This window comes from Triturus cristatus, chromosome 12, assembly GCF_964204655.1.
Source record: "Triturus cristatus chromosome 12, aTriCri1.1, whole genome shotgun sequence".
Lineage (NCBI taxonomy): Eukaryota > Metazoa > Chordata > Amphibia > Caudata > Salamandridae > Triturus > Triturus cristatus.
In genome coordinates this window covers 47,489,144-47,512,190 of record NC_140595.1, presented here as the reverse complement: position 1 = coordinate 47,512,190, position 23,047 = coordinate 47,489,144, and the positions used below count along the sequence as shown (strand labels likewise).

The following is a 23,047-nucleotide window of genomic DNA, read 5'->3' as shown; positions in this document are numbered from 1 at the left end:
ATTTTTTAATAACTCAGATTTCAAAGCATTACGAAATGTACGATAAAATTCTAAAGGAATATTGTCCGGACCCATCGCTTTACCCATAGCTAGACCAAGTATGGCTTCTTCTATCTCCTCCCAAGTAATTGGGGCAGATAGTATTATACTTTGTGCTGCAGTGAGGGAGGAAGAACTATCTAAACTTGAAAGATAATTAAACACATCACTCCTTACACTAGTGCCATCATTCGACTTATTGTATAGGGATTGATAAAAATCCCGAAATGCCCCTAATATGCCAGAGGTAGTCTCTTGAGCTACACCATTTTGGTCTTTTATTTTAAAGATTTCAGTAATAGCTGCTTTTTGTTTCAGCCTTTGAGCTAAAATCCTACCCGTCTGTTCACTTAATTCATAACAATCTTTTTTAAATAATTTATATTTCGCCGCTACCTGTTCTGCCAGAAAGGTATAAACGACCGAGCGCTCGAAAGATACAGTTTGTTGAGCTTCCTGGATACCAAAACCATTTCCAATACAAGAAGCTAAATTTATTTCTGCTAGAGTTATTTTATCCAAAGCAGCCTTAAATTCAGCTTGTTTTTTCTTTAAGCGATGTTGCGAGAAACTCAAAGTCTCGCCTCTGATAATTGATTTAAAGGTATCCCAGACTATTTGTATCGATGCAGACTCATTATTATTAGAAAATAATTCTTTAATGATCCCATCCATATGAGATAAGTAATCCTGGTCTAGCAATAAGTTCCTTTGAAACGACCATTGCCTCTTATTATGATGCTCAATAGAGGGAATTGAAAATTTTAGAGCGATAGGGTTATGGTCAGAAATAATTTGTGGTAACACTTCTATACTTAAATCTTCAAAAAATTTGGGAGAAATAAAAAAATAATCTAAACGAACACATTTTTGATGTGGCGCAGAGAAACAAGTAAAACCTGGCTCTGTTGGTCTAAGCTTATTCCAGACGTCTATCAATCCGTTCCCCAAAACTAAATTCCTAAGAGCTCTATAGGATAGAATCTTCCGACCTTGATAGTTCCAGGTGTCCCTTATATTGCAATTCGCTACAATATTAATGTTAAAATCACCACATATAATTAGAGGCTGATTCCAATTAGCTAATTCGCAATTAATAAGATTAAACATTTCTTTATCGTCTAGATTAGGACTGTATAATGAGCAAACTGTAAATTCGACCCCGTCAATAATAATTTGCACTATTCCCCATCTACCCCATTTGTCACCTAGCGTTTTACCGCACTTCCCAATCCCCGGTTTTATAAGAACAGCTACTCCTCTTGTAACTCCCATTTGTTTAGAACAGACTAAAAGCTCAAGACCCAATCTTTTTAACAAGTCCCTCTTAGCCCAAGAGATATGTGTCTCTTGAAGACAAAGAATATCGATATTCAACAACTGAATCAAATGTCGTAGGACCCCAATCTTCTTATGATCATTCAGGCCATTAATATTTAACGAACAAATTTTTATTTTTCTTCCCATCTTGTAGTCCTAACAGAAATTGTGAATAATAAATTTCTCAACATTAGAATACTCCTATAACTCAAATAACTTGTGAAAATCAGTCTTTGTAAATTTATAATGCCTAGGTCAACCATTCTTGCTGCTTTACACCCCAAACCCCACCACCTACACCCCCCCCACCCCCAGGTACAAGACCTTCGACCCGCCCCCCTCCCCAACACATGAGACTCAGGAACTCTCAGTTCCTGTGAGATGAAGCACTGCGTTCACCGGACTCCGCGTCTGTTAAAAATTAAAAAAAAAGAACAAAGAATACAAAGAAAAAAAACCCCATTTATAATACTAATCTCTAGAGAGATTGGATCTTGACTAAGTATAGAATTGTGTGAAGTTGTGCCAAACAAAATAACTTAAGTTATTAAAGTGTATGCAAGAATTCTTTGGCCTTGATCTCAGAGAAAAAGAATTTTGTTTGCCCTTTCCACAAAATCTTTAGTTTAGCCGGATTCTGAAGATACACAGTGGCTCCTTTTTTCTGAAAATCTGGAATTAACTGTCTGAGATGCCACCGCTGGGCCACCGTTGCCTGACAAAAATCGGGCCGAACAAAAAAAGTGCATCCTTTAGCAGTTACTTTTTTATCTGGTCTAGCTAGGGTTGAGATTTCCTCCCTCGCCAAAAAATTATTAAAGCTAACCAGAATTGCACGAGGATACTCTGTTTCACCCTGCCATGGCTTTCTAATAGAGAAGGGAAAGCGATGAGCCCTTTGGACCTCTTTTGACCAATCCCACGCTTTTAAATCAGGAAAAGCCTCATTCAAAAGTCCGATCACAAATTGTCTAACATCGCTTCCCTCTTTCTTTTCCGGAATTCCAAGAAATCGTAAGTTATTCCTGCGAGCCTGATTTTCGAGATCCGATATTTTAAAGGAAAGGTCATCCCTAAGGCCTTTAACGGCCTCAAGTTCTTGCTTCTGAGATTTCGTTTCTTCTTCCAAGGCCAAAATACGAGCCTCAGCTTCAGTCACTCTATCCGCTGTTTCGGAGGAAAGTTTGATCGCACGACGAACAGTGTTTTTCAGTTTTGTACAAGTAGCCTGAGTACGAAGGTTTTCCAATTTAGTTTCTGCCCGATGAGCCATCATAGTGTCATAAATAGTAGACAAAGTTATTTCAGAAGGCGTTTCCACTGGGTAATTCCCATCTGAAGTAGTAACGGACCTCTCTGTACTTATAACCCCAGTCTGAGCTTCTAAATTATTTTCAACGAGAGAGCCAGGCATAATATTCTCAACAGTTTTGAGAGTAGATTTATTAGGGGCAAAATTATGAGAGCTCCTCTTCTTACGTTTCTTCAATGTGGCAACACTATCATTGGGTGAATTTAAAGATGATTGACCAGCCTCTTCGTCTTCATCTTCACCCGAAAAGCTGTTTTCTTCAGTATTCTCCGCCCAGCCCCTCCTTTCGCTTGCACTCTCATCAGACGAATGATCCGACAAAGAGTAGAAGTTTTCCAAACCCTCTTGGATCTTTAAACTTTCCTCCGTATGATTGGTATCTATAACAACAGAAGGCTCACCGATCATTATGCCCTGCAGCAAGTCAGCTTGAACTTGAACTTCATCAGCCATAATCCTTTGTGGGTCCCGGACCCAGGAGTCAGCACTTGCTACTGTTGTATCTGTAGCCTCAAGTATCCCATCAGCTACCGCAACATTGTTACAATTGGAAGCTTCAACCGAGTCAGTCGCCATAATAGTAAGAGTTGAAGATACAGTGGCAGTATGCTTAGATGTCTTTTTATCAAAAAAACTATGTAGCGGGAGAGCGCTCTGTTTTAAGGAACTTTGAGGCACAGGTATAAGTAAGTTTTCGCATGTCTGAGCACCCAATCCATTATCCGCTCCGTCAATAGATTCAAGTTCTTTTGAAAGTATAGGTTCGATTACAGCATTTTTTACTGGAGATAGTCTCCCTTCCATAGGTAGCTTTACCTTTACACTGCGGGTCTGAATCTTCGTTTGTACTTTCTGGGCTCTCTGCGGCATTCTCCTACTTCCTCGAGGCCCGCCGCTCCCGCGGACAACCGAGAACTGGATTCCCGCCGATGATCCAAGGAGACGCCACAGGACGAAGCGCTCGCGGGACCGGGACACATCAAACACATCAAGCAGCATCCGTTAGCAAGCTGCGTTCGTCGTCTCGGAAGCTGGGCCAAGCAAACAGTAATCTCCGTAACGGAGTGCATACACCGCTGAGACCCGAAGCCTTTGCGTCCACCAGGCTGACTCCAAATTCGAACCGCCAAAATCGCTGAAATGCAGCAGGTTCCTCTAACAGCAGGATTTGGTAAGTACTCTTGCTCAGAAGAAGGCACAGCTTCACGCAACAGATTCAATCCTCGGTCAGCATGTTTTCTCTTTTCTCCAAAGAACGCGGAGCCGGGGGACAGAGCTGTTCACACAGCCCACACCGCAGCCGCCATCTTGCCTCAGTGCCGAAATGCTCCAAAAGTGGTTATGAAAGAAGTAAGAGATTTTGAATCTTGGTGCTACTCAATTTGGTGATAGGTGGAGGAGAGGTACATAACACTAAAGTACCTGGCTTCCCCAATCATGCTGATCATTTCATTTATTATAGGTAATGGCAATCTGCCTACCCAGATGTTTGCATTTAGGTCTCTTAAATAAACGCACAGACGCAGATGCCTTCCTCCAGATTTTTAGGTTACTACAATCGGAGCAAGTCAGAAGGAGCTCTCGATTGGTTCTATGACACCTTGCGTTACTAATTTAACTCCTCCTATAGTGGTTCTGGCATCAAAGGGAGTATCAGTCTTATCTTATGTATCACTGGCACAGCGTGGTCCCTCAGCTTAATTTTATGCTGAAAATTCCTTAAATGGCTCAACTCCTCTGTGAACAATTAATAGTAAGCATCACACATATTCACACTTGCATTCACCTTTTTAATCACCATGACTGGTTCTACATTATTAGGATCAAGCTTGATTCTTAACTCTTTTTGGTGTCGCCAGCCCAACAAGCTAGATCCTTTTTTAGCAATGTAAATTTTTCCTACTGTAGAACGGTCCTTGAAAGCTATTTGCATAGTTAACATTCCTACCAAGGGAATAGGACCTTTATTGCATCCCCCGGCTTGATTTTCGCCTTCTGGAGGACATACCCCTTTGCCCTTGAATTTCTCTTGAAAGATATTGTAATCAATAAAAGTATAGGGTGAACACGAATCAGCATGGACTTTTAACGTTACGCCATCTAATCATATATCACGTGGGATAATTACTCTTACTATTTCATTGGGTGCTACTTGGAACACATATTTACTTACACGCTCATCTGCTTCTTCAACCAAATGCACGTTTTTCTGTACCTTCAGGTTCTTACACACTCTAGCATAATGTCCCCTCCTATTGCATTTTCTACAAACACTGGGGTGTGCAGGAAAACTAGGGTTGTTTGCTAGATGGTTGTACTTCCCAGAATGATAACACTCGTTTTTCTCTCCTTTTTAGGTCGAGGGACCGTCCGGTCTGCCGAAGGCAGAACCGGAAGTCCGGAGATCTTATGATGCTTAGAGTGGCTATTTAGCCCGCCTCTCTTTTTGGCTCTCCTCCATTGGCTGGCTTCCTAAACGGAGGCCAGCCATTGGAGGAGAGAGCCGTCCCTCCAAATAGGCTCCGTCTTTTTCAGATTCGGGGGCGTGTTCCGTGCTCTTCTTTCCACTTTTTAGCCACGCCCGAGAAACGCCCCCGAATCCGAAACCGCCGCTGCGTTTCTCCGAGGCATTTCTGCTTCACCTCGGAGAAAGGCAGTGGTGTGCTCGTCCTCTCCCCCTGCTCTCGGCTCCCCTGTTTGGCTGCTGCTCTGGTAAGGCGGTATTCGTTATCTAAAAATAGCTACGGACCCATGCACTTGTCTGGCACACATGAAAGTAGATTAATGACGCAAATCTTACCTGCACTCAAAAGCGCGCTTGCAACTCCGAGGAGGTTCATTTTCCCCAGGTAAGTGAAGCGCACGCCGCGGACTGCTTTCTACGAATTGGCCAGCACCCTGAAATGGAAACCAGTTCGAGCTCAACATGTAAGCCTGGGCGGAATAAAACTCCACATCCGCGGATTCATCAGAAACTTTCCCTTTGAGTCAGAACAGCTACAAACCCACGGCGTAATGATGCCGAATCTGCGCGTTTTCCCTCTTTAAATACTGCGGCCACTCCCTTCATTGATCAGACAGTGCGGCTTATTCATGTCTGCTCCCGTACAGGGCTCAGTCGCTGCTGCCCCCACGCAGACAACTGCCAGAGTGCGTCTCCTCGCCAACAAGCCTGGAAGTTTATTCAAGACTTTCAGCTGCGCCACGCCGCCTTACTCCAAAGGATGGAAATTCGAAAGTGCGCCTTGAAGCGTCCCCGGACGTCCTCGCATCTTGGTGGCCCGCTCTGCCGCCTAACCTTTCCCTCTCTCGCCCACTACTCCATTCCAAGAGCGCGTCGCGCGGCGAGGGCTCCCCATTGGACGGCGCGAAGCATGTGGGGGATTTCCAGCCCGGGCAGACAGCAGGAGGAATTTTAATAAGCCTCTAACTTTTTACCCCCTCAGTGAAATAAACCGGACTGCGTGGAGAAATGCCAGAGGTATGGTTCACAGAAAAAGCGGCAGACTTGACAAGGGAAAAAAACGCTACACTGAAAGTTAACCATGAAATGTTTGGAAAAACATAACACAGGAAAGTGTGACCTCATGTTTATTTTTGCCACGATGAGCAGGCAGACTTAAGAATGTGCTATCGGCGTTGCAGCGCTATTAGTCCTCGCGTAACTTTATTGCAGATACTAGCATTTCTGACAGGGTTGTCAGAGTTTCATAGAATGAATAAATAAATACTTCGACCCAGGACCCACAAAATGAAGAAAACGGGGTTGCCAGCGTTTTTAGGTCTCAGTTTGCGCGAAGTTTGTTGTGAATGCCGGTAGCACAGTAAAGTACACAGTCTGCGTTTCACGCCTCGCTGTCATTGGATGAAATGTTCAACGAAGGGGCGGGGTATCACAGGCATGGATGCCATTGGGCGGCAGACCAGAGGGCTCAGGGCAGGGACATGGCAACCGGAGCCGCCGCGGCAATGGCGGAACGAGCAGGAGGCTGAATTGAGCAGTGGAGGTACTTGTCTGACTCGGCGCGAAGGAAGGTGGGGAAAATACAGATTTGCAGCCACGTGCGGTGGCTGTAGCGGTTCTCGAGGCGGCATGCCCGGTGGAATTCAGGGCAGTGGAGCACTGTGGGGCATGTAGTTCAGTCGCTTACATTTTACGGCTTCAGGGTCTGGTAATGGAACTACCTATCCCATGAGGCCAGTTCCTGGTCCTAATGTACATTGGCGCTGCCACTTCCCGGTGGTCTTCTGGGAAGTGTAGTTCGGTGTAAAATGGTTTAAGTCCAAAACAACAGTGCCTGCACTGCAAGCCCCATCATTATGGGAGTTGTTGTTCTTGTAGGTGACAAGCGCGCTGATGCCCCAATACATTGTGATTAAAAGAAAGACACCGTATTTTCCCTATAAACTGCTAGAATTTTGGCCAACATGTTCTTATTTCTACCACTAGTTGAAAGAAAGGAAGTGCTTCTTGGTTGATATAATCGTCGAAGCACAATCATGGCTTTCCGAGATAGGTAGCTAACTGGTAAACCTTACTAATGACTGCTCATTAGCTAGCAGTGTTATTCTAAACTAAACTATACTCCACGCTACAAGTGTAGCGCTTTGAGCAGCTGTCGTGGATTAACGAGGCGCCTTGATGAGGATGGTAAGAGACTCCGCCCTTCAGGCCCGCACGTGAGCAGGCCACCCAGCCTGGGTATTTTATTTACCACCACTGTTTATCCAATTACAATATCCGGAAATTATGGTTACTAGTTGTGTTGTTATAATCTTTAGCAGCATGTCAGGGACAATGTGTGGTGCAAGTTGCAATGGCCTTCTGTCAAGAGCCCTGGCACTTTCTTTTTTTTATACAATTTAAGCACTGCCCTAGAGTGCACTGGCTGGCTGTGTGGGTGGCTCTGTGGGTGGGTGGGTGGCTCTGTGTGTGTGTGTGGGGGTGGGTGGCTCTGTGGGTGGGTGGCTCTGTGTGTGTGTGGGTGGGTGGCTCTGTGTGGGTGCAAATGCAATAGGTCTCGCATTTGAGTGATTAAGCTATTGACATTGTAAATAACAATGCCGTTTCTTTAACCCCTTGTGTGCCCTTGACAGAACCACGCCGTCATGAGCCACGGGCACCGTGTGCTCATGACGGCGTGGTTCCGTCATGGAGCGGCCGCTCCTCCCACGCGGCTCGAATTCCCCGCCTGTGCGGGCGAATTAGAGAGTGGGCGGAGTCGTGACGGAACCAGGCCGTCATGAGCACAGCTCGCCCGTGACTCATGACGGCGCGGTTCCGTCATGAGCACCGCGCCACCGTGCTGCCCCCAAACCCCCCCAGCGCTGCGGCGGAATTCGCGCCGCAGCGAAGGGGTTAAATGTTTTAAAGACAAAAACATAAACAAAAATAATGTCATGAGCAATGCCAATAGCTCTAACTTTAACAATGCCGAGACCGTTGCATTGTAAATGCTTGTTTATTTTGTACTTTCCTTTTGAATTGTGACTCACATGGTTTTTTCCCTTTTTCAACATCTCCTGTCTGTTCTTCATTACCAGAACGATTCCTCACCACATGTACTGTGTTTGAAACATTGCTTTGCTTCATTTCTCTTATTCACTCTGCTGTATGCTCTACCCTTTTGGCAATGTCCACAGGTTCTTTTAAATCAGGATTCTTTGTCAACAGCTTCTCTTGAATTTTGGGGTTGTTTGTGCACCGAACTAATTGGTCTCTGATTAAGGAGTTACACAAAGGACCAAATTCACACACGTTGGGCATACCTCTTTGACATGCAATGTAATTTGTGACTCTCAATTTTTTTCCATGTCCCGTACAAAAAAAATGTGTGGCTTTCTAAAACAATATTCACCCTCTGACCAAAGAGTTTCTCCAGTTTATGATAAGTCATCTGATATAGGTCTTCTTGACCTTCACCTTCCTCTCCATTATACTCTGACTCTGTTAAATTCTCATACACCTTCCTTCCCTGGATTCCTAAGTTAATCAATATGTGCTGTTTGTGAGACGTTGGCCTGGTATATGCTGTCCACTAATTAAAGTGGGCACCTTGTATCAGTCCAAACAACCCTTATAGACGATTAGGTTAAGACAACCTTTATTGAAAGCTATCCTAGTGGTAGCTATGGAGAGCAGCCTTCAGGCTAAGTCTCGAAGGAATGTAAAGCAGCTTGTTTTACCAGATCAGAACCTCCTGAATGACCAAATGAAAGGAGAACCACAAAAGAGATATATAAAATATATGTATTTATTACTAAACGCTCTCTACTAACCTCTTTATGAGATTAGAGCACAAAGCACACAATATTAAGTCACTAGAACGACAGTAAATAGCACAATACACAGCGGGCTCCAGGGGGAGACCGAACCATATACTAAGAAAGTGGTATAACAACCACGACTTAACTAGACACAGTGCTTAGAGCACGTAGAATCGCTGGGACCCCAAGGAATCACCCAAAGTAGTGACACAGGGGACCCACGGAGGAGGGGTGCAGTGTGTGAACACAGGTGCGAGCTCAGTACAACTTTATGGGAAAGTCGCGGTTGGAATTTTAGAGTTTAAGGAAACTTCGGAGAGGACTTTAAGCAAACCCCTTGGAACATAGAAGGTTCTAAGGCCAGCACCCTTGAGAGTACCGAGAAACTCGTGTTACCTATCCCAGAGGAGCCGGGTGCATAGGGGTCAATTGGTGTCGGAAACCTTCGTCGTTTTAAATGGCGTGATGCGAAAAAGTGCTGCTGCCGGGAAGATGAAGTGTCCGGAGGGATACAAGCCTGGATCCAAGATGAGAAGAACCTGAAAGCAGAGGGGACAGAGTCTGGGTCACTTCAGAGTGACCAGGGGCACGACAGACGAATGCCCACCGATGTTGGGTGCTTCAGGTGAGATGATGAGATGCTTGACTCTGCAGCCACGGGGACCAGGAGACGCCGACGACTACCAAAGTCCAGAGGTGAGCTGTCCCACGAAGGATAGCAAGTGCTGGGGGGGTCAGTGTCCGGATTGAACACAACAAGCCTTGGCAACTGCAACCCACGCGGGCAGAGGAAATAAGCTTTGGTGAGGACCAGCAAGGTCCTGGGCACTCTCCAAGCTATGGAGAGTCAGGGCACGTCTGAAACAACCAGTTAAAGCCCATGGAAAGTCAAAGTTACCTTCACAGGGACCCACAGACCAACGGACCAGGGATCGCGAAGGGACCTCGAGCTAAATCACAAAATACCAGCCCACGGAACACCCGTGGAGTGTAGACCGGAAATCTTCGGTGGAAATACTGCTCGGGTCAGGACTACAAGTAGCCCAAAGCACAGCATCAGGGATCGCCGAAAAGCATATGCTGCTGCAAAATTATACGGTGCAAAGGGGTTTGGGTTGCACAGTCCCCACGAGGGATACTGGTCTCAGAATTGCTGAGAGAGCAGATAGACCTCAGAGACCTCGGGAACCCATCTCCTGTGTTGCAGAACTCTTCGGAGTTCTCAGGAGCTCGGGAGATGCAAACCGGTCAGATGCGTTAAAGGTGTTTGCCTTGCAGGGGAGCAACTCCTTTGCTCCAAGGGAGATTCGTCAGTCATCCAGCGTAGTGTAGATCGTAGAAGTACTTGGTTTCTGTAGCAGAGTTTATTCCAGGTAAAATCTAAAGTCCTGTAGTCCGGGTTCCTACTTTATACCCAAGGAAGGGGAGGGACAAACTCTGGGGACCCACCTATGGGAGGGTCAGAAGAGAGGGGTGGCTACACCTTTGTCCAGTTTCGCGCCAGAACAGGAGCCAATGGCTTCTGCAACTGGTTTGAACTGGACTATGCACAGGGACACCAAATGTACCCCCAGTGCAGACTTCAAACACTCTCAGAGTGCACCCACCTAGCCCCAATACACTAAATCCTGTCTGGGAGGTGGTCACACCTCCCTGTGACAGGAAACCTATTGTCAAGCCTTCTCCTGTTGGAGCTTGGCTCAGCAGCAGGAGAGCAGACTCGTGTCTGTGGCTGGCAGCATCCATTTTGTGATGTCCAGGTCGAGAAAGTTGGTACCGGGTGTACGGGTGTTTCACATAAGTCCCTCTAGAAGGGTGGAATCATACCTCCCCCAGGCGGGGAGGTATGATTCCAAGTTGTTTGACACCAAACACTACATGTTTCTAAGCAGCCGTTTTAAAGTTAGCATTTACCGCTAGGTTATAATGCACTTAAATATATATGGTTGGCAGCATCACAAACAACCCCGAAAAATAATTTCCGAAGGCTGCAGAGGGGCTCTGCTCATGCAGGAGCACCCTCTCACATAAAACCCAGCACTCTGCCTTCAGGATTGATAAGGCCTGCCATAGGGGTGACTGATAGGTTTATATGTGCAGTGATTTAGAATAGATATAGTGAACCTATATCTAAGTAAGGGATGCATGCACCACCTTATACAGGCTGCAGTAGCAGACCTGTGGTGTCAGCTTGAATGGTCTCTCAGAGGTGGCAATAATACATGCTGCAGCCCCTGGGAGGCCTCTGGGGTACCTATGCCCTGGGTACATGGTGTACCATATACTAGTGACTGACAAGGGTACCCCAGTATCCAATCTGAAGTGTACCTAAAGTACATGCACAACCAATTTAGGGAGAAAGCAGATAAACTGGGGTCCTGATTAGCAGAATCCTAGTCAGACTAGTCAAAAACCAGCAAAACACCAGGAAAAAAGTGGGGGTAACCATGCAGTCAGATTCCACCTTCCTACACGGTTTGTTTTCTTAGTGCTAAATATTTTCCTCCACCAATTGCTAAAAGGTACAACTGGAAAAGTTTTGCCCACTCCCTCCAGTGGTATAACAGGTTCTCCTATCATCTAAAAATGGAAGAGGCTGGGCCATGCTTGCTGCAGCCATATTGTCATGACTAAATATTTATTTATTCCCAGTCACAAATATGTATATGCCAGAAGTTTAAGGAACCACCAGAGTTAGTATAATCAATAATAGGCTAAATGTGCCCAGATAAGGTTCCATAGAATAAAATTATGCATAGCCCCTTTTTCTTATTGTGTATATGAGGTCTCTAATGTCCGTGGAAAGCCTGGATGCAACATACATATAAGACATTTCAGCACATTGTTAACCAGACAAAAGGTAAGGTGTCCCAAACATTTGGTATGTGGAGCAAGCAGTAAGAAGGCTGTTCCTCACCTGTTACCGACGTAAGCTGAACTCTACTATGCCGACAGAGGATGTGGCACAGCGGCCGGAACTGTCGACTTGGAAACTGGGAATCCGGGTTTGAGTCTCAGCATTGGCACAACATCCTGTGATTCTGGGCAAATCACTTCATTTCCCGGTGCCTATGGACAGCGCCTGGGTACCCTCACGAGTGATAAGCTGCGCTATATAAATCTACAAACTTTACTAAACTCTGCCAACTCAGGTTCCTGAGACTTCTACAATATGCAGTGCCACCTCCTGAAGATGGCTGTGACCCTTGATTTGCTGGCAAGGACGCCGCCCACAGCGGTACCCACGCACTACTTCAAAATTGCCTACAGCGTCTGCACGGCAGTGAGGTGCACTGCACATCACCCAGAGTGTAGAAGAGCGCCGCTCCCAGCACAGATTGCTCTGCGCAGCGAAGCCAAAAGCTGTGAAGTAAACCACGCACAGACCAGGGTACTGAAACAGAGCTGCTCACATAGACCCCTACAAGTCAGTGCAGTGAGGCAGAAAGGTTTGACACTCCCCATGAGTGAGCAGCAACCCACTCATGATCTGGTCATAACCTATACACCAGGCCAAGATGTGTAAAAACAGCTCTAGGGCACACCACAGTGAGTCTCTTAAGCCTCCACTGACATTCTTTTAGGATACAGAAATACACAACTCATCGAATACCTCACCTCAGCTGACAGTTACCGTCATATATAGTGAGGTATTTATTCATTCCTCATAACTCCAACACGATACAGCCCTTTGTCGCTTTATGGAACAGTGGTGGCTCTCGTAAATTTGTCAGGGAAGAGGCTGTCACTGGCTGCACCCTGCACAGCTTAAGAATCCCATCCTTGTCGCCATTGTATTAAGTAAAAAAAAAAAGGCACTCCTTAAAAGGTTCAAAGAGCGCTTTATTTAAGTTACAAGGCAACAACTGAGCCACATCAGCTGACTGGCTGCCACTCTGTCATACAGCTGTCAACAGAACATGGCATATACCAACTGGCAGAAAGAAGTTGGGGGGAAACTGGGAAAGAGTGAGAACGGTGCACAGGGGGTTAAAAGGGACTATGGGACAATAAAGTAACATACACTTAAATACCATCAATTACATTGGTATAAATTACAAGACAATCCGTTTTTTCAAATTTCCCAAGTCATAACCAGATGCAGGGTCTGGTGGACCAATGTGTCCTCTGTAGGGGCCTGTGTTTCATCTCATGGGCACAGGTTTAAATCCCAGTTAGTCCACTCAGCCTTTCATCTTCTGAGGTCGATAAAATAAGTATCACTGAGTTGGGTAACAATAAATATCTGGTATTCAGCGCCAAGATGCCCATGGGTGAACATGCGCTTTACAAATACACATTATGTTATAATCCATATAACCTAACACTCGCCTGAGCTGCAACTCCATTCACTTACTTTCCTTCCCCTGTTGTTAATCACCTCCAACCTCTATACACCTTGCTCTTGTATAGAACTAAATTGCTTATAGTTATGTCTGTGCTATAGAGGTCGCGCACACACACGCTATTTAAGATTAAAACTATCACTCCTAATTAATGTGAAAAGATCTGTTAATTCTAGACATTTTTCAAACTCTCTAGAACGCCACACCATTTACTTAGAGTTAAAGTGATAGTACAGGTAGAAGGAAGCATGAAATAAAGATTCAATCTGCTTCAATCCACTTAATATCACTAAAAAACGTATCTAAATTGATTTCTGATTCAATCCAGCAAGTTCAATGTTTGCTAATCTATACTACACGTCAGCTGTATATTAACAGAGATAGACCTAATAACAGGTAGGTTGTGGCGTTCCTCGGTTAATTATAAAGGGCAAATGAGTAACAAGTGTGGAAGAAATAAAAACTTCGGGGTCACTTACATTCACAAGTCAACTTCCTGGATGGACTTGGCCTCGGGGCATTGTACATTCTCCTGTACAGAATACTATGTGCATTCCATTGTGAGGTAGCAGTTTTTATGATGTCATACAGGCCCTTGACGCATACAGGTCTCCATGGTAGTATCTTACTGCTAGACGGTCAGAGGTTTGCAGAGCGCTTACTGTGCCACCAGGTTAGCCTGGTGATCCCAAACCACAGGATTTACACGCGAACAGCAAGCCCAGTCCCTCGCGCAGGCTATCAGATGTCAGGAAGATGACAGAATAAGGCTTCTAAAAGGAGGTAATGTCCCTCACTGCCGTCTCTCACTCTCTGTGCCTGGACCCACCAGATCCTGTACCCACTGCGTCTGCAACAACTCTTATCCGTCCCCTAGATCACAGTGTGTATAGCCCATATTCTTTACGTCAATACTCCCCCCTCTCCTATGTATACAACAGCTTTTACGCCTGTGCCCCCCTTTTGATCCCTGTATATTTATATTTGCATTCATATGGTTAAGTCCTCCCCCACCCCGTTACCTCTGTGTTTCGACCAGTTACCTGGTTTCCTCTGCCAGCTTCTGCCCGGGACCGGCGGATTTAAACTTGATGTCGTTCTTGATACCCTGGAAGAATTTCTTCATGGCTGGTAGATGGCTGTCTGGGCCAGGGAGAGGGGATGGGGGCAGCGCCCCTCTCGTTGTTCACAGATATTGAAATGTGGGTACACTTCTATCTCTGGGTTTCATTCCTCTCTTAGTGGTGGCTCGCGAGTCTCTCACGTGGTAAGGGAGGGATTAAGTAGACAGGTCAGTTCCAGCCTATCCGTGTGTGCTGGGGCAGGGGGGTTGGCAGGTTACCATAAAGGTATCAAACCTCCTTGAAGGGGTGAGGGGTCTGCTATGGGGGGCAGTCTCTACCGAACATAGCTGGCCATCTCTCCTCCATGTGAAAGGAGACCTCGCCTTGTTAACCAGGAGAGGTTTCTTCTTCTCTGTTCTGATAGGAAGAGTGTCTCGCACTATGGAGTTTTACCTGCCCCTCCCTTCCTCTCCCCAATGCACTGGACCCCCGGCTGCTGCTGGAACTAAACAAACCGAGAGGATCCCCTCTTTCGCTTCTCATAAGAGGGAGTGTGGTGGCAGGTGCACTGTTTACACTTAAGCCAACACCTACAACCAGCAAATCCTTCCCGAAGGCAGCACCTGATGTCTGACAACCGGAAGTGAGCTCAATCAAAACAGGAAAAAGACGAGCCTCCGCCAGCATAGACATAGAGAGGGGACTCGGCTGCGCTGACAGCTGGGGGTGAGGGAGGAAGTCACATGGGCTGATGAGACAGGCAACTTAAAATCTAAATAATTGCCTGCTTTTCACAGAGCGGGAAACCTGTGGGCAACCACTGGAACGTTTCAAGGCAAAAACAGAGCGAATATTAATCAAAGCGATAGCTTTTTTGTATGTATCGAGAATAAACTGTATTAAAAAAATATTTACAATAAAGTGTATATCTATTTGCATGCATAGCGTTATGATTTTTTCAAAGTTATTAGTCACGTCTGTTTTGTATATTGGACTAGTACGCCTCGAATTGAACAAGGAATGGTGCAATCCGAGATGCCCACTGAAACAAAATACTATTTTTTTACTTTTTTTTTTTTTTTTGCACTTTTGTATAGCGCGAACTTCATCCCAATGGTATTGGGGCTGCCTCTGCTTTACGTTTTTAACCACCTTGATTGTTTTACATCGTGCTACATAACACCACATGTTTCATCATGTGAGATCATGTACAGATTCTGTAGGATATGACATAAATAACATTTTGGGAGGAGTAGGTGGTTCAGTACATAAAGATTAGAACATTTTCAAACTTCAGATCTCAACAGTGGAGTCCCCGACATAAGATATACCGTCTAGCTCATCTGTTCATGCATCTTCAGTGCCTGAACTCTTTCTCAAATTCACAACATGATTCTAATATTCACAGAACTAGAAGGATGACAGTGGTCTATACAAATGCGAGTACATACATAGTTTCAGGAAATTATTTGTAGCATCCAAGTAATACAGGTACGCTCAATGAAAACGGATAACACTATGTCATCCCAATAGTGTCAATTATACAGGAGGAAACCCCCTATATATAACGAGTGTCAAGCAAATGTCCAGAGCACCACCACAACGTGAAGTAAAAGGTCCGTCACTCTAGCGGTTCCGTTAAAGTAGGATAAGCTTCAATACACATAAGGTAGGAGCCTGGCAGGGCGGACCCTGATAAGTCCAGATCTCAATACGTAGAAATCACCGAACGTCCATTCAAAAACTCTGCGGACGTTCGGTGATTTCTACGTATCGAGATCTGGACTTATCAGTGTCCGCACTGCCTGTAATTGGATACTATCGTGCTTGCCTACATTTACAAATATACTTTTAGGTAAGAACTTCCTTTCTGCTGCCCCCGAGGCTCCGAGGGCCAGGATTCTGGCGTCTTTGAACCTTCCGTCAAACTAATCCGATATACCTTTCAGAGCCTTGAAAAAGTCATTGAGTACGGCGAAACACGTGTTGGCTGTTGTTTTGAAACCTTATATGCACAAGAATATGGAATAAAAACGATTGGAATCATCAACTTTTTTGTACCTACCTTATGTGGATTGAAACTTATCCTACTTTAACGAAACCGCTAGAGTGACAAACTTTTTACTTCACGTTGTGGTGATGCTCTGGACATTTGCTTTATGACTTTAATCTTCCTTTATTACAATTTACCAGATATACTCAACTCTCCTCTCCCCTTGCTGTAAGTGCGGCTAAAACGCACAATCTAATTATTTTTTTTATATGTATAATAATTCAACCAAGCAAAAGCTTTCTAATTTAATAAGCTGGGCTGCACACAAGTGAGCTACTTAGAGGTAGCTGGATCGCTACAGTAGCTCACAAGCTACTGGTTGGAGACCTCTGATCTAACATCTCAATCTCCAATTGCACAATATCTCTACACTTGGCAACATTTCAAAAGTACTGTTTCTGGGCTATACACCCCTCTAATTAATTCCTCATTTTCTATTGAAAACTCCAACCAGTTAAAATCATTGTGGTCCACACATTTGAATATGGAATGTACGGACATAGAATGGGGCATTATATTAGAAAATTATATTAAAGAACTTACGAGACTCCCTTCTTAAATGTAATTATTTCAAAAATTTGTATCATTGGCACTGGTCTCTAGCTAAATGACACTCAGCTAAATATAGTACCGATTCTCTTTGTTGGAGATGTAGAACACCAGATTATGACTTAGGGCCTGATTACAATGACACCGACAGCCTGTCGGTGGCGGTCCCACTGCCAGCCCAATATTGTTTTCCGGCCGCCACATTAGTATGGCGGGTCGGATGGGTGGCCATCGGAGTGACCGGCCGCCACGGATCCGACGGGCTCTCATTGAACTGTCGGAGGGAACATTGATCCCTACAATGGTGACGGTGCGTGCCAGGCACCGCCATAGGGATTATGATGTCCTTTCCCACCAACTGTTTCATGGCGGTTTACCTGCCATGAAAAGGCTGGCGGAAAGGGACATTGAGGGCCCGTAGTGGGCCCCTCTTCACCCCTGGCCCTCAGTTTGCGGTTTAGGGGGGGCACCTATGATGCCCTCCTACATATACCTGCACCATGTGGCAGACACCGCATGGTGTCTGCCACGTAGTGCAGGGATATGTGTAATGGTAATTTTTTGTACTGCGGCATGTGTTGAAGACCGCAGCACCCGCTGCAATACAAAATATAGACATTGCAACCGTCGTGGTGGCGGTCGCATCCTAATTCGGCTGGTGAGACCGCCGACTTGTAGACGGGCGGTCCCGTTTCCAAATGGATGGCGTAAGTCTGACCACCATCCTAATGAGGCCCATAGTTCATATTCTGTAGGTATGTCCCAATATTCGTACATTTTGTTTTCAGATTAAAGACTACTTAAAAGCACATTACTGTGTCAACTTCTCTCTTTCAAAGTATTTATCACTTTTACACAATACTTCTGAAATACAGCATATCTCCAGTCATACCTTTCAATGGATTTTCACCACTTTCAGTCAAGCTGCAGTTAATATTTTACGTTACTGGAGAACCAATGTTATACCAACTCTTCATTCCTGGCTTGCAGATATGGCTCACTTGAGAAAATGATTTATACACTGAACTACAATTTACATTTGTTTGATAATATATGGGGCCCCTTCTTAGATTTACTAGGATTTTGATTCTTCATTGTATTTCAGTATTCGTGGGTTTAAATACATCTGTTATGTATCATTTGCATATCAGTTTTTTGTTTGTGTAATAATACATTAAAATTTTGATATTTCAACTTATCTTCTTTGTCTGTTACTGCGGTATTTGTGATATTTTTACTTATGCTGTTTTCTTTCTCTTCTTTGTATTATTTCTGCTTATGTTTCATATTGTATCTTTGACACTTTCTGTTTCTGTGCAGATATTTGTTTACTGATCGTTTGATTATTATTGCAAACATTTTATAAAGAATTGAAATACAAAAAAGGAGTCCCATTTTGTACGCTTTTTTAGCCGAGTTGATGCCCTCGCACATCTCAGTGCTTTTTCCATGTCCTTGCGTGTACTGCTCTGTAGGTCTTGCTGGGGCCCAATTTTCATGTTTTCCATTTATCTCCAAGAACCCACTCTGGTCGATTGAACCTTTTTACTTGCCCAATAGCGTGGAGGGAGCAAACACAATTATCAGAGAATATTTTCCGCAATTTGACATAATTAAGGACTCGAAACTCAATCTTTATTGCTCTCGGGATTTTATTATCAACAAAAACATCTGCAGATATAGGCACCTTAGCACAAGACACAACAGGTAAATAGGCACTAACACAAATGCTACTCTACGAAGAATTCGCATTCGGCTAAATATAAACAAAAGTACAACTTCTAAAAGCATGAGGTAGATAACTACCAAGCCAATGCCGATATTAGGAATCATTAAACAAAAGCATCTCTGTCCCTACTCTATGCTAGATGACATCCCTGCTTAACATTCCTTTAAGACCCAAGAAATCGTGAAAAGGTGTCAGAAGTGAAACTTCCTAAGAAGTCTTCACTTAGACAGAGCTTGATCTAAAGTGCTCCTTCTAGCTCCTCGCCCACCTCTTCTCTGCTCAACCCACGGGGCGCTGTCCCTAATACAAAACCCCAAATCATAGAACACGCCCTCCGGGACACCTCCTCGACCAGGTCTTCTTCCAGTAATTTTCCATCCAGAGCTGTCCATCCTCCATCGTCCATCAGCTTGGCCTTGGGTCCCAGACACCGTCCGCACTAGGAGTTGCGATTGGCACATTCCAAAGTACTCCCATGTCTGGCTTCCCCCATAATTCAACTCTTAGACAAAGACCTTTTCTACTAACGAACCAACTGTCCTTGCACCTGCGGCGAGATCATGGGATGGAGAAATACTTCGCATCTTTAAACTTTACAATTTACTGCAGCCCAAAACCTCTACCAGAATAAATCATTGCGGCCTATCGCATTCAGCTAACATAAGAAATAACAGGCCTTTCTTCTCAATGATATATGTGCATTCGGGCCTCTACTCGGTTAAACACGCTATTAAATCACATTCTAAGCATTAGTGCTTTTACTTTCATATACATGAATAAACAACCTACATGAGCAGGGCTCGAGTCGGGGTACCACGCGGGTGGACGGCGTCCCCCCACTTATTTTACCAGGTTTTTCCGGGTGGACGCCGTCCCCCCTGCCCAAAAGCTGGACAGCATTGTGTGAGCAGAGAGCCCGGGTGGGAGGGAAGTTTCCCGTAAATTACCAAAGATATGCTAATATTTGTCCGGTGGTGTGTGCAGGCTGGAGTGATTGGGAGGCGGAGCGAGCAGGCGTTGGCGGTTAACGCTTGGAATGTGTGTCCTTCTGTATCTTGTGCACTTTTGAGCACTTCGTTGTGCAACTGGGGCACCCCCTCGGGGGAGTGGGGGGGAGGGGGGGTTGCAAAGGACATCGAGGAACAGACCAGGGGTAGCAGTGCTGTGAAATTCCCCGTCATCTAAAGGCATATGAATACTCATGAGATTCCTGTTGTGACGTCACTTCCGGTGACAGCGTCCCCCCACTTCTTTTCATGAGATTCCTGTTGTGACGTCACTTCCGGTGACAGCGTCCCCCCACTTCTTTTTTTAGGACTTGTGCCCTGTACATGAGTAATTTTTCATGTCACACGTTTAACCTAATACATTGCATTGAACGGAAACTAATCGTCATGCATTTTACTGAATACATTCACAATATGTGTTCACATTTCTAACACTTCTATGTTGCGATATAGCTAATACATTTCTTAATACATTTCGCACAACACATCTAAATATACATTGATTATATGTGGGTGCCAACTAACGGTGAATATGACTCACCCCTACAAATTTCAAAACCTTTAAGCGCTACATCAGTCTTATCTGAGCAGTCTCTCACCTCCCCTCCTGCGTTGTAATGTGTGGGACCCCTGGTGGTGGGGGGGGGCAGGGGGTGAGTGCATGCAAAGTGTCACCGGAATTAAAGATAAGGGAGGTCATTTGTGGGTCAGACCAGAGCATGATGTATTTCTTCTCTGCCGCTATAGCCTCTGTCCAGTCTTGACGGCGTCCGGGATAGTTTGCATATCTTGCAAGAGGGCCTCCCATGAAACCGCTATAGGGACCCTACACAGCTCCTGGCCTTCCTTCCTCCTCAGCGCCTCTGCCTCGGCTCTACCTCACTTCAATGTCCCTGTGCACCAATGTTGTATGCCCGGGATTATGCTCTCCTTCCAGTGCATCGCTATGGAGCGGCGAGTGATGAGCATTGCTAGGTGTATGAATTGATTAGTCATCTTTTGGGCTTTTTTCAGCTTCTGCAAGCCTTTCTACCAGTGCTCCTGTACCCTCCCGCCATAGTATTTCACCCGTGGGACAGCTCCAGAACATGTGCGCCATGTTGGCGTTGGGCGCGCTGCATCTGGGGCAATGGGAAGGAGAGTTAAACATTTTATGTAAAGTTGCAGGGGTAAGGTAGGTCTTGTGAAGTATGTTATGCTGGATATACTGAAATGTAGCATTACGAGATAGCTTCCGCAGATATTGTACAGCTCTTTCCCATTCCTTTGGGCTCAAATCCCAGCCTATATCCCTTTCCCAGCATCTGCATGTTGCTAGTAGAGGGTCAAGGGTCATGTATGCCAATGCTTTGGTGACCAATGCAATGAGCCGGCGGCCGCTGCCCATGATGTGGAGAGTATGTACTAGTCAGTGTCAGTGATGTTCCACAACCAGCCCAATTCAGGCACCAGCTTACCGTGGGCCAGGAAGTGTCCCACCCACAATTCACATTCCTCTTGCAATCTGGCAAAAGGTATTAGCGCACCGTCTCTAAACAAGTTGCCTATGGTAACCACTGCGGCCTCCATCCAAGTCCTCAGGCTGTCCCTTACAATGAGTTCATAGACTGGCTCAATATTGCTTATTCTTATTGCCGGGGAAAACGGAACAATGCGCAGCGTGAGACAGGCGTATCCTTCTGTGGTAACTTTCATATGCTATGCACACTAAGGTGTTAGCCTCTCAGGGGAGTCTTGCATGTGGGAGCATCGCACCTCCAATCACTGCCTGTGCCCTAGCCACAGTCAGTCAGCCCACCTCTTCGGTCTGTCGTCCCGCTAGCCATCTTGCAGGCCATTGTAAGCGTGCTGCCAAATAGTACTGCTAGAAATTCAGCGCCCTTAGGCCCCCCTTATCCACTGGTAGCTGCATCTCACAGAGCGCCACCCATCTCCTGCCCCTATTCCATATGGAACTACCCATTGCAGTATGCAAGGCATGAAAGGTGGACCGCAGGATATGCACAGGAAGGTTATGGAAAAAATACACGAGCCGGGATAGCATCACCGTTTTTGATAGGGATACTCTCCCTTGAACTGTGAGTGGCTGGGTGCTGCAGACAGCCATTTGCAGGCGGAGAGAGGATATGGCTCTGGTGAGGTTTCCGTCAATGAGGTCTTGCATATTGTGGTATATTTGGATTCCTAAGTAACAGAATGTTCGACGCTCCCAACTCAACGAGTGGGTACCCACCAAGGGCAGCTCACTTGGAGTGGATGAAAACACGATTTGGTCTAATTGATCCCCAGACCTGAGGCCCTCTGGTACTCTGCAAGAATCTCTGTGATCTCAGGAATCCCTTTTCGGATGTCACGTACAAATATAAAAACTTCATCTGCATATAGTGAAACTACATGCATTTCCAAGTTTAACGGCATACCCCACTACTCGCCCTGTTGACGGAGTCGCTAAGCCAAGGGCTCCATTGCCAGAGCATATAGGAGCGGCGATAGGGGAGACCCCTGACAAATCCCTCTGCTCACTGAGAAGGAAGGTGATATGAGATGGCCTATTTTTACCCGGACAGTGGGCGCTGTGTAAAAGAGCCTGGTGAGTCTCTGAAGCCTCCCGGTGATGCCCAATTTAGTCAGCATGTAGAAAAGGTAGCCACAGTCCACCGTATCAAACACCTTTTCTAAATCTAACACGATGCAGGCTGAATAGGGCCATCACCCTATGCAATTGTCGGACATTTCATGTGGTGGATCTTTCAGCAGTAAAGCCATTCTGGTCTGAGTGTACCAGACAGGGCATGTCTATGTAAGAGCTATTGGCTTTGCCAGTGTGTTTTAGCCATGTTGTACACCAGTGTGACTGTAATTCAGCATGGCTCAAAAGTTAGTGGTGTAGAGGAGGGTGGAGTAGAGTCTTGAAGAGCAGAGTTGCATAGAGTGTCGTGTATGGAGTGGCATAGAGTGTCGTGTATTGGAGTGGCTTAGAGTGGAGCTGCGTCCGGTGGAGTACAATGAAGAAGAGTAGAGTGGACTGGTATAGAGTGCATTGACATAGAGTGTTGCAGAGTATAGTGGAGCAGAGTGCAGTGGCATAGAATTCAGCAGTGTACAATGCAGTGTTGTACATTAGAGTGTTGCATAGAAGAGTGCAGTGGTGCAGAGTAGAGTGGTGTAAAGTGATGCAGAGTAAAATATAGTACCATAGCGTACAGTTGCATAGAGTGGACTGCTGCAGAGTGCAGTGGCATAGAGTGGAGTTGAGTGCAGTGGCATAGAATGCAGTAGTGCAGAGTAGAGTGGCATAGATTTCAGTGGCGTGTAGAGTGCACTGTTGCAGAGTGAACTGTTGTAGAGTGCAGTGGCATGG

At 45.5% G+C, this 23,047-nt stretch overlaps 1 protein-coding gene across 1 annotated transcript in view; it reads right to left on the bottom strand.

Annotated features, from left to right (window-relative positions):
• Nucleotides 1–15,039, bottom strand: part of UBXN6 (UBX domain protein 6) — a 59,250-nt gene extending 44,211 nt beyond the window's left edge. The window contains exon 1 of the mRNA XM_085639532.1: nucleotides 14,328–15,039. Coding sequence (XP_085495658.1) covers nucleotides 14,328–14,410 — 83 coding nt within the window. The 5' untranslated portion in view covers nucleotides 14,411–15,039. The remainder of the gene's footprint in view (nucleotides 1–14,327) is intronic.
• Nucleotides 15,040–23,047: the final 8,008 nt, after the last annotated feature.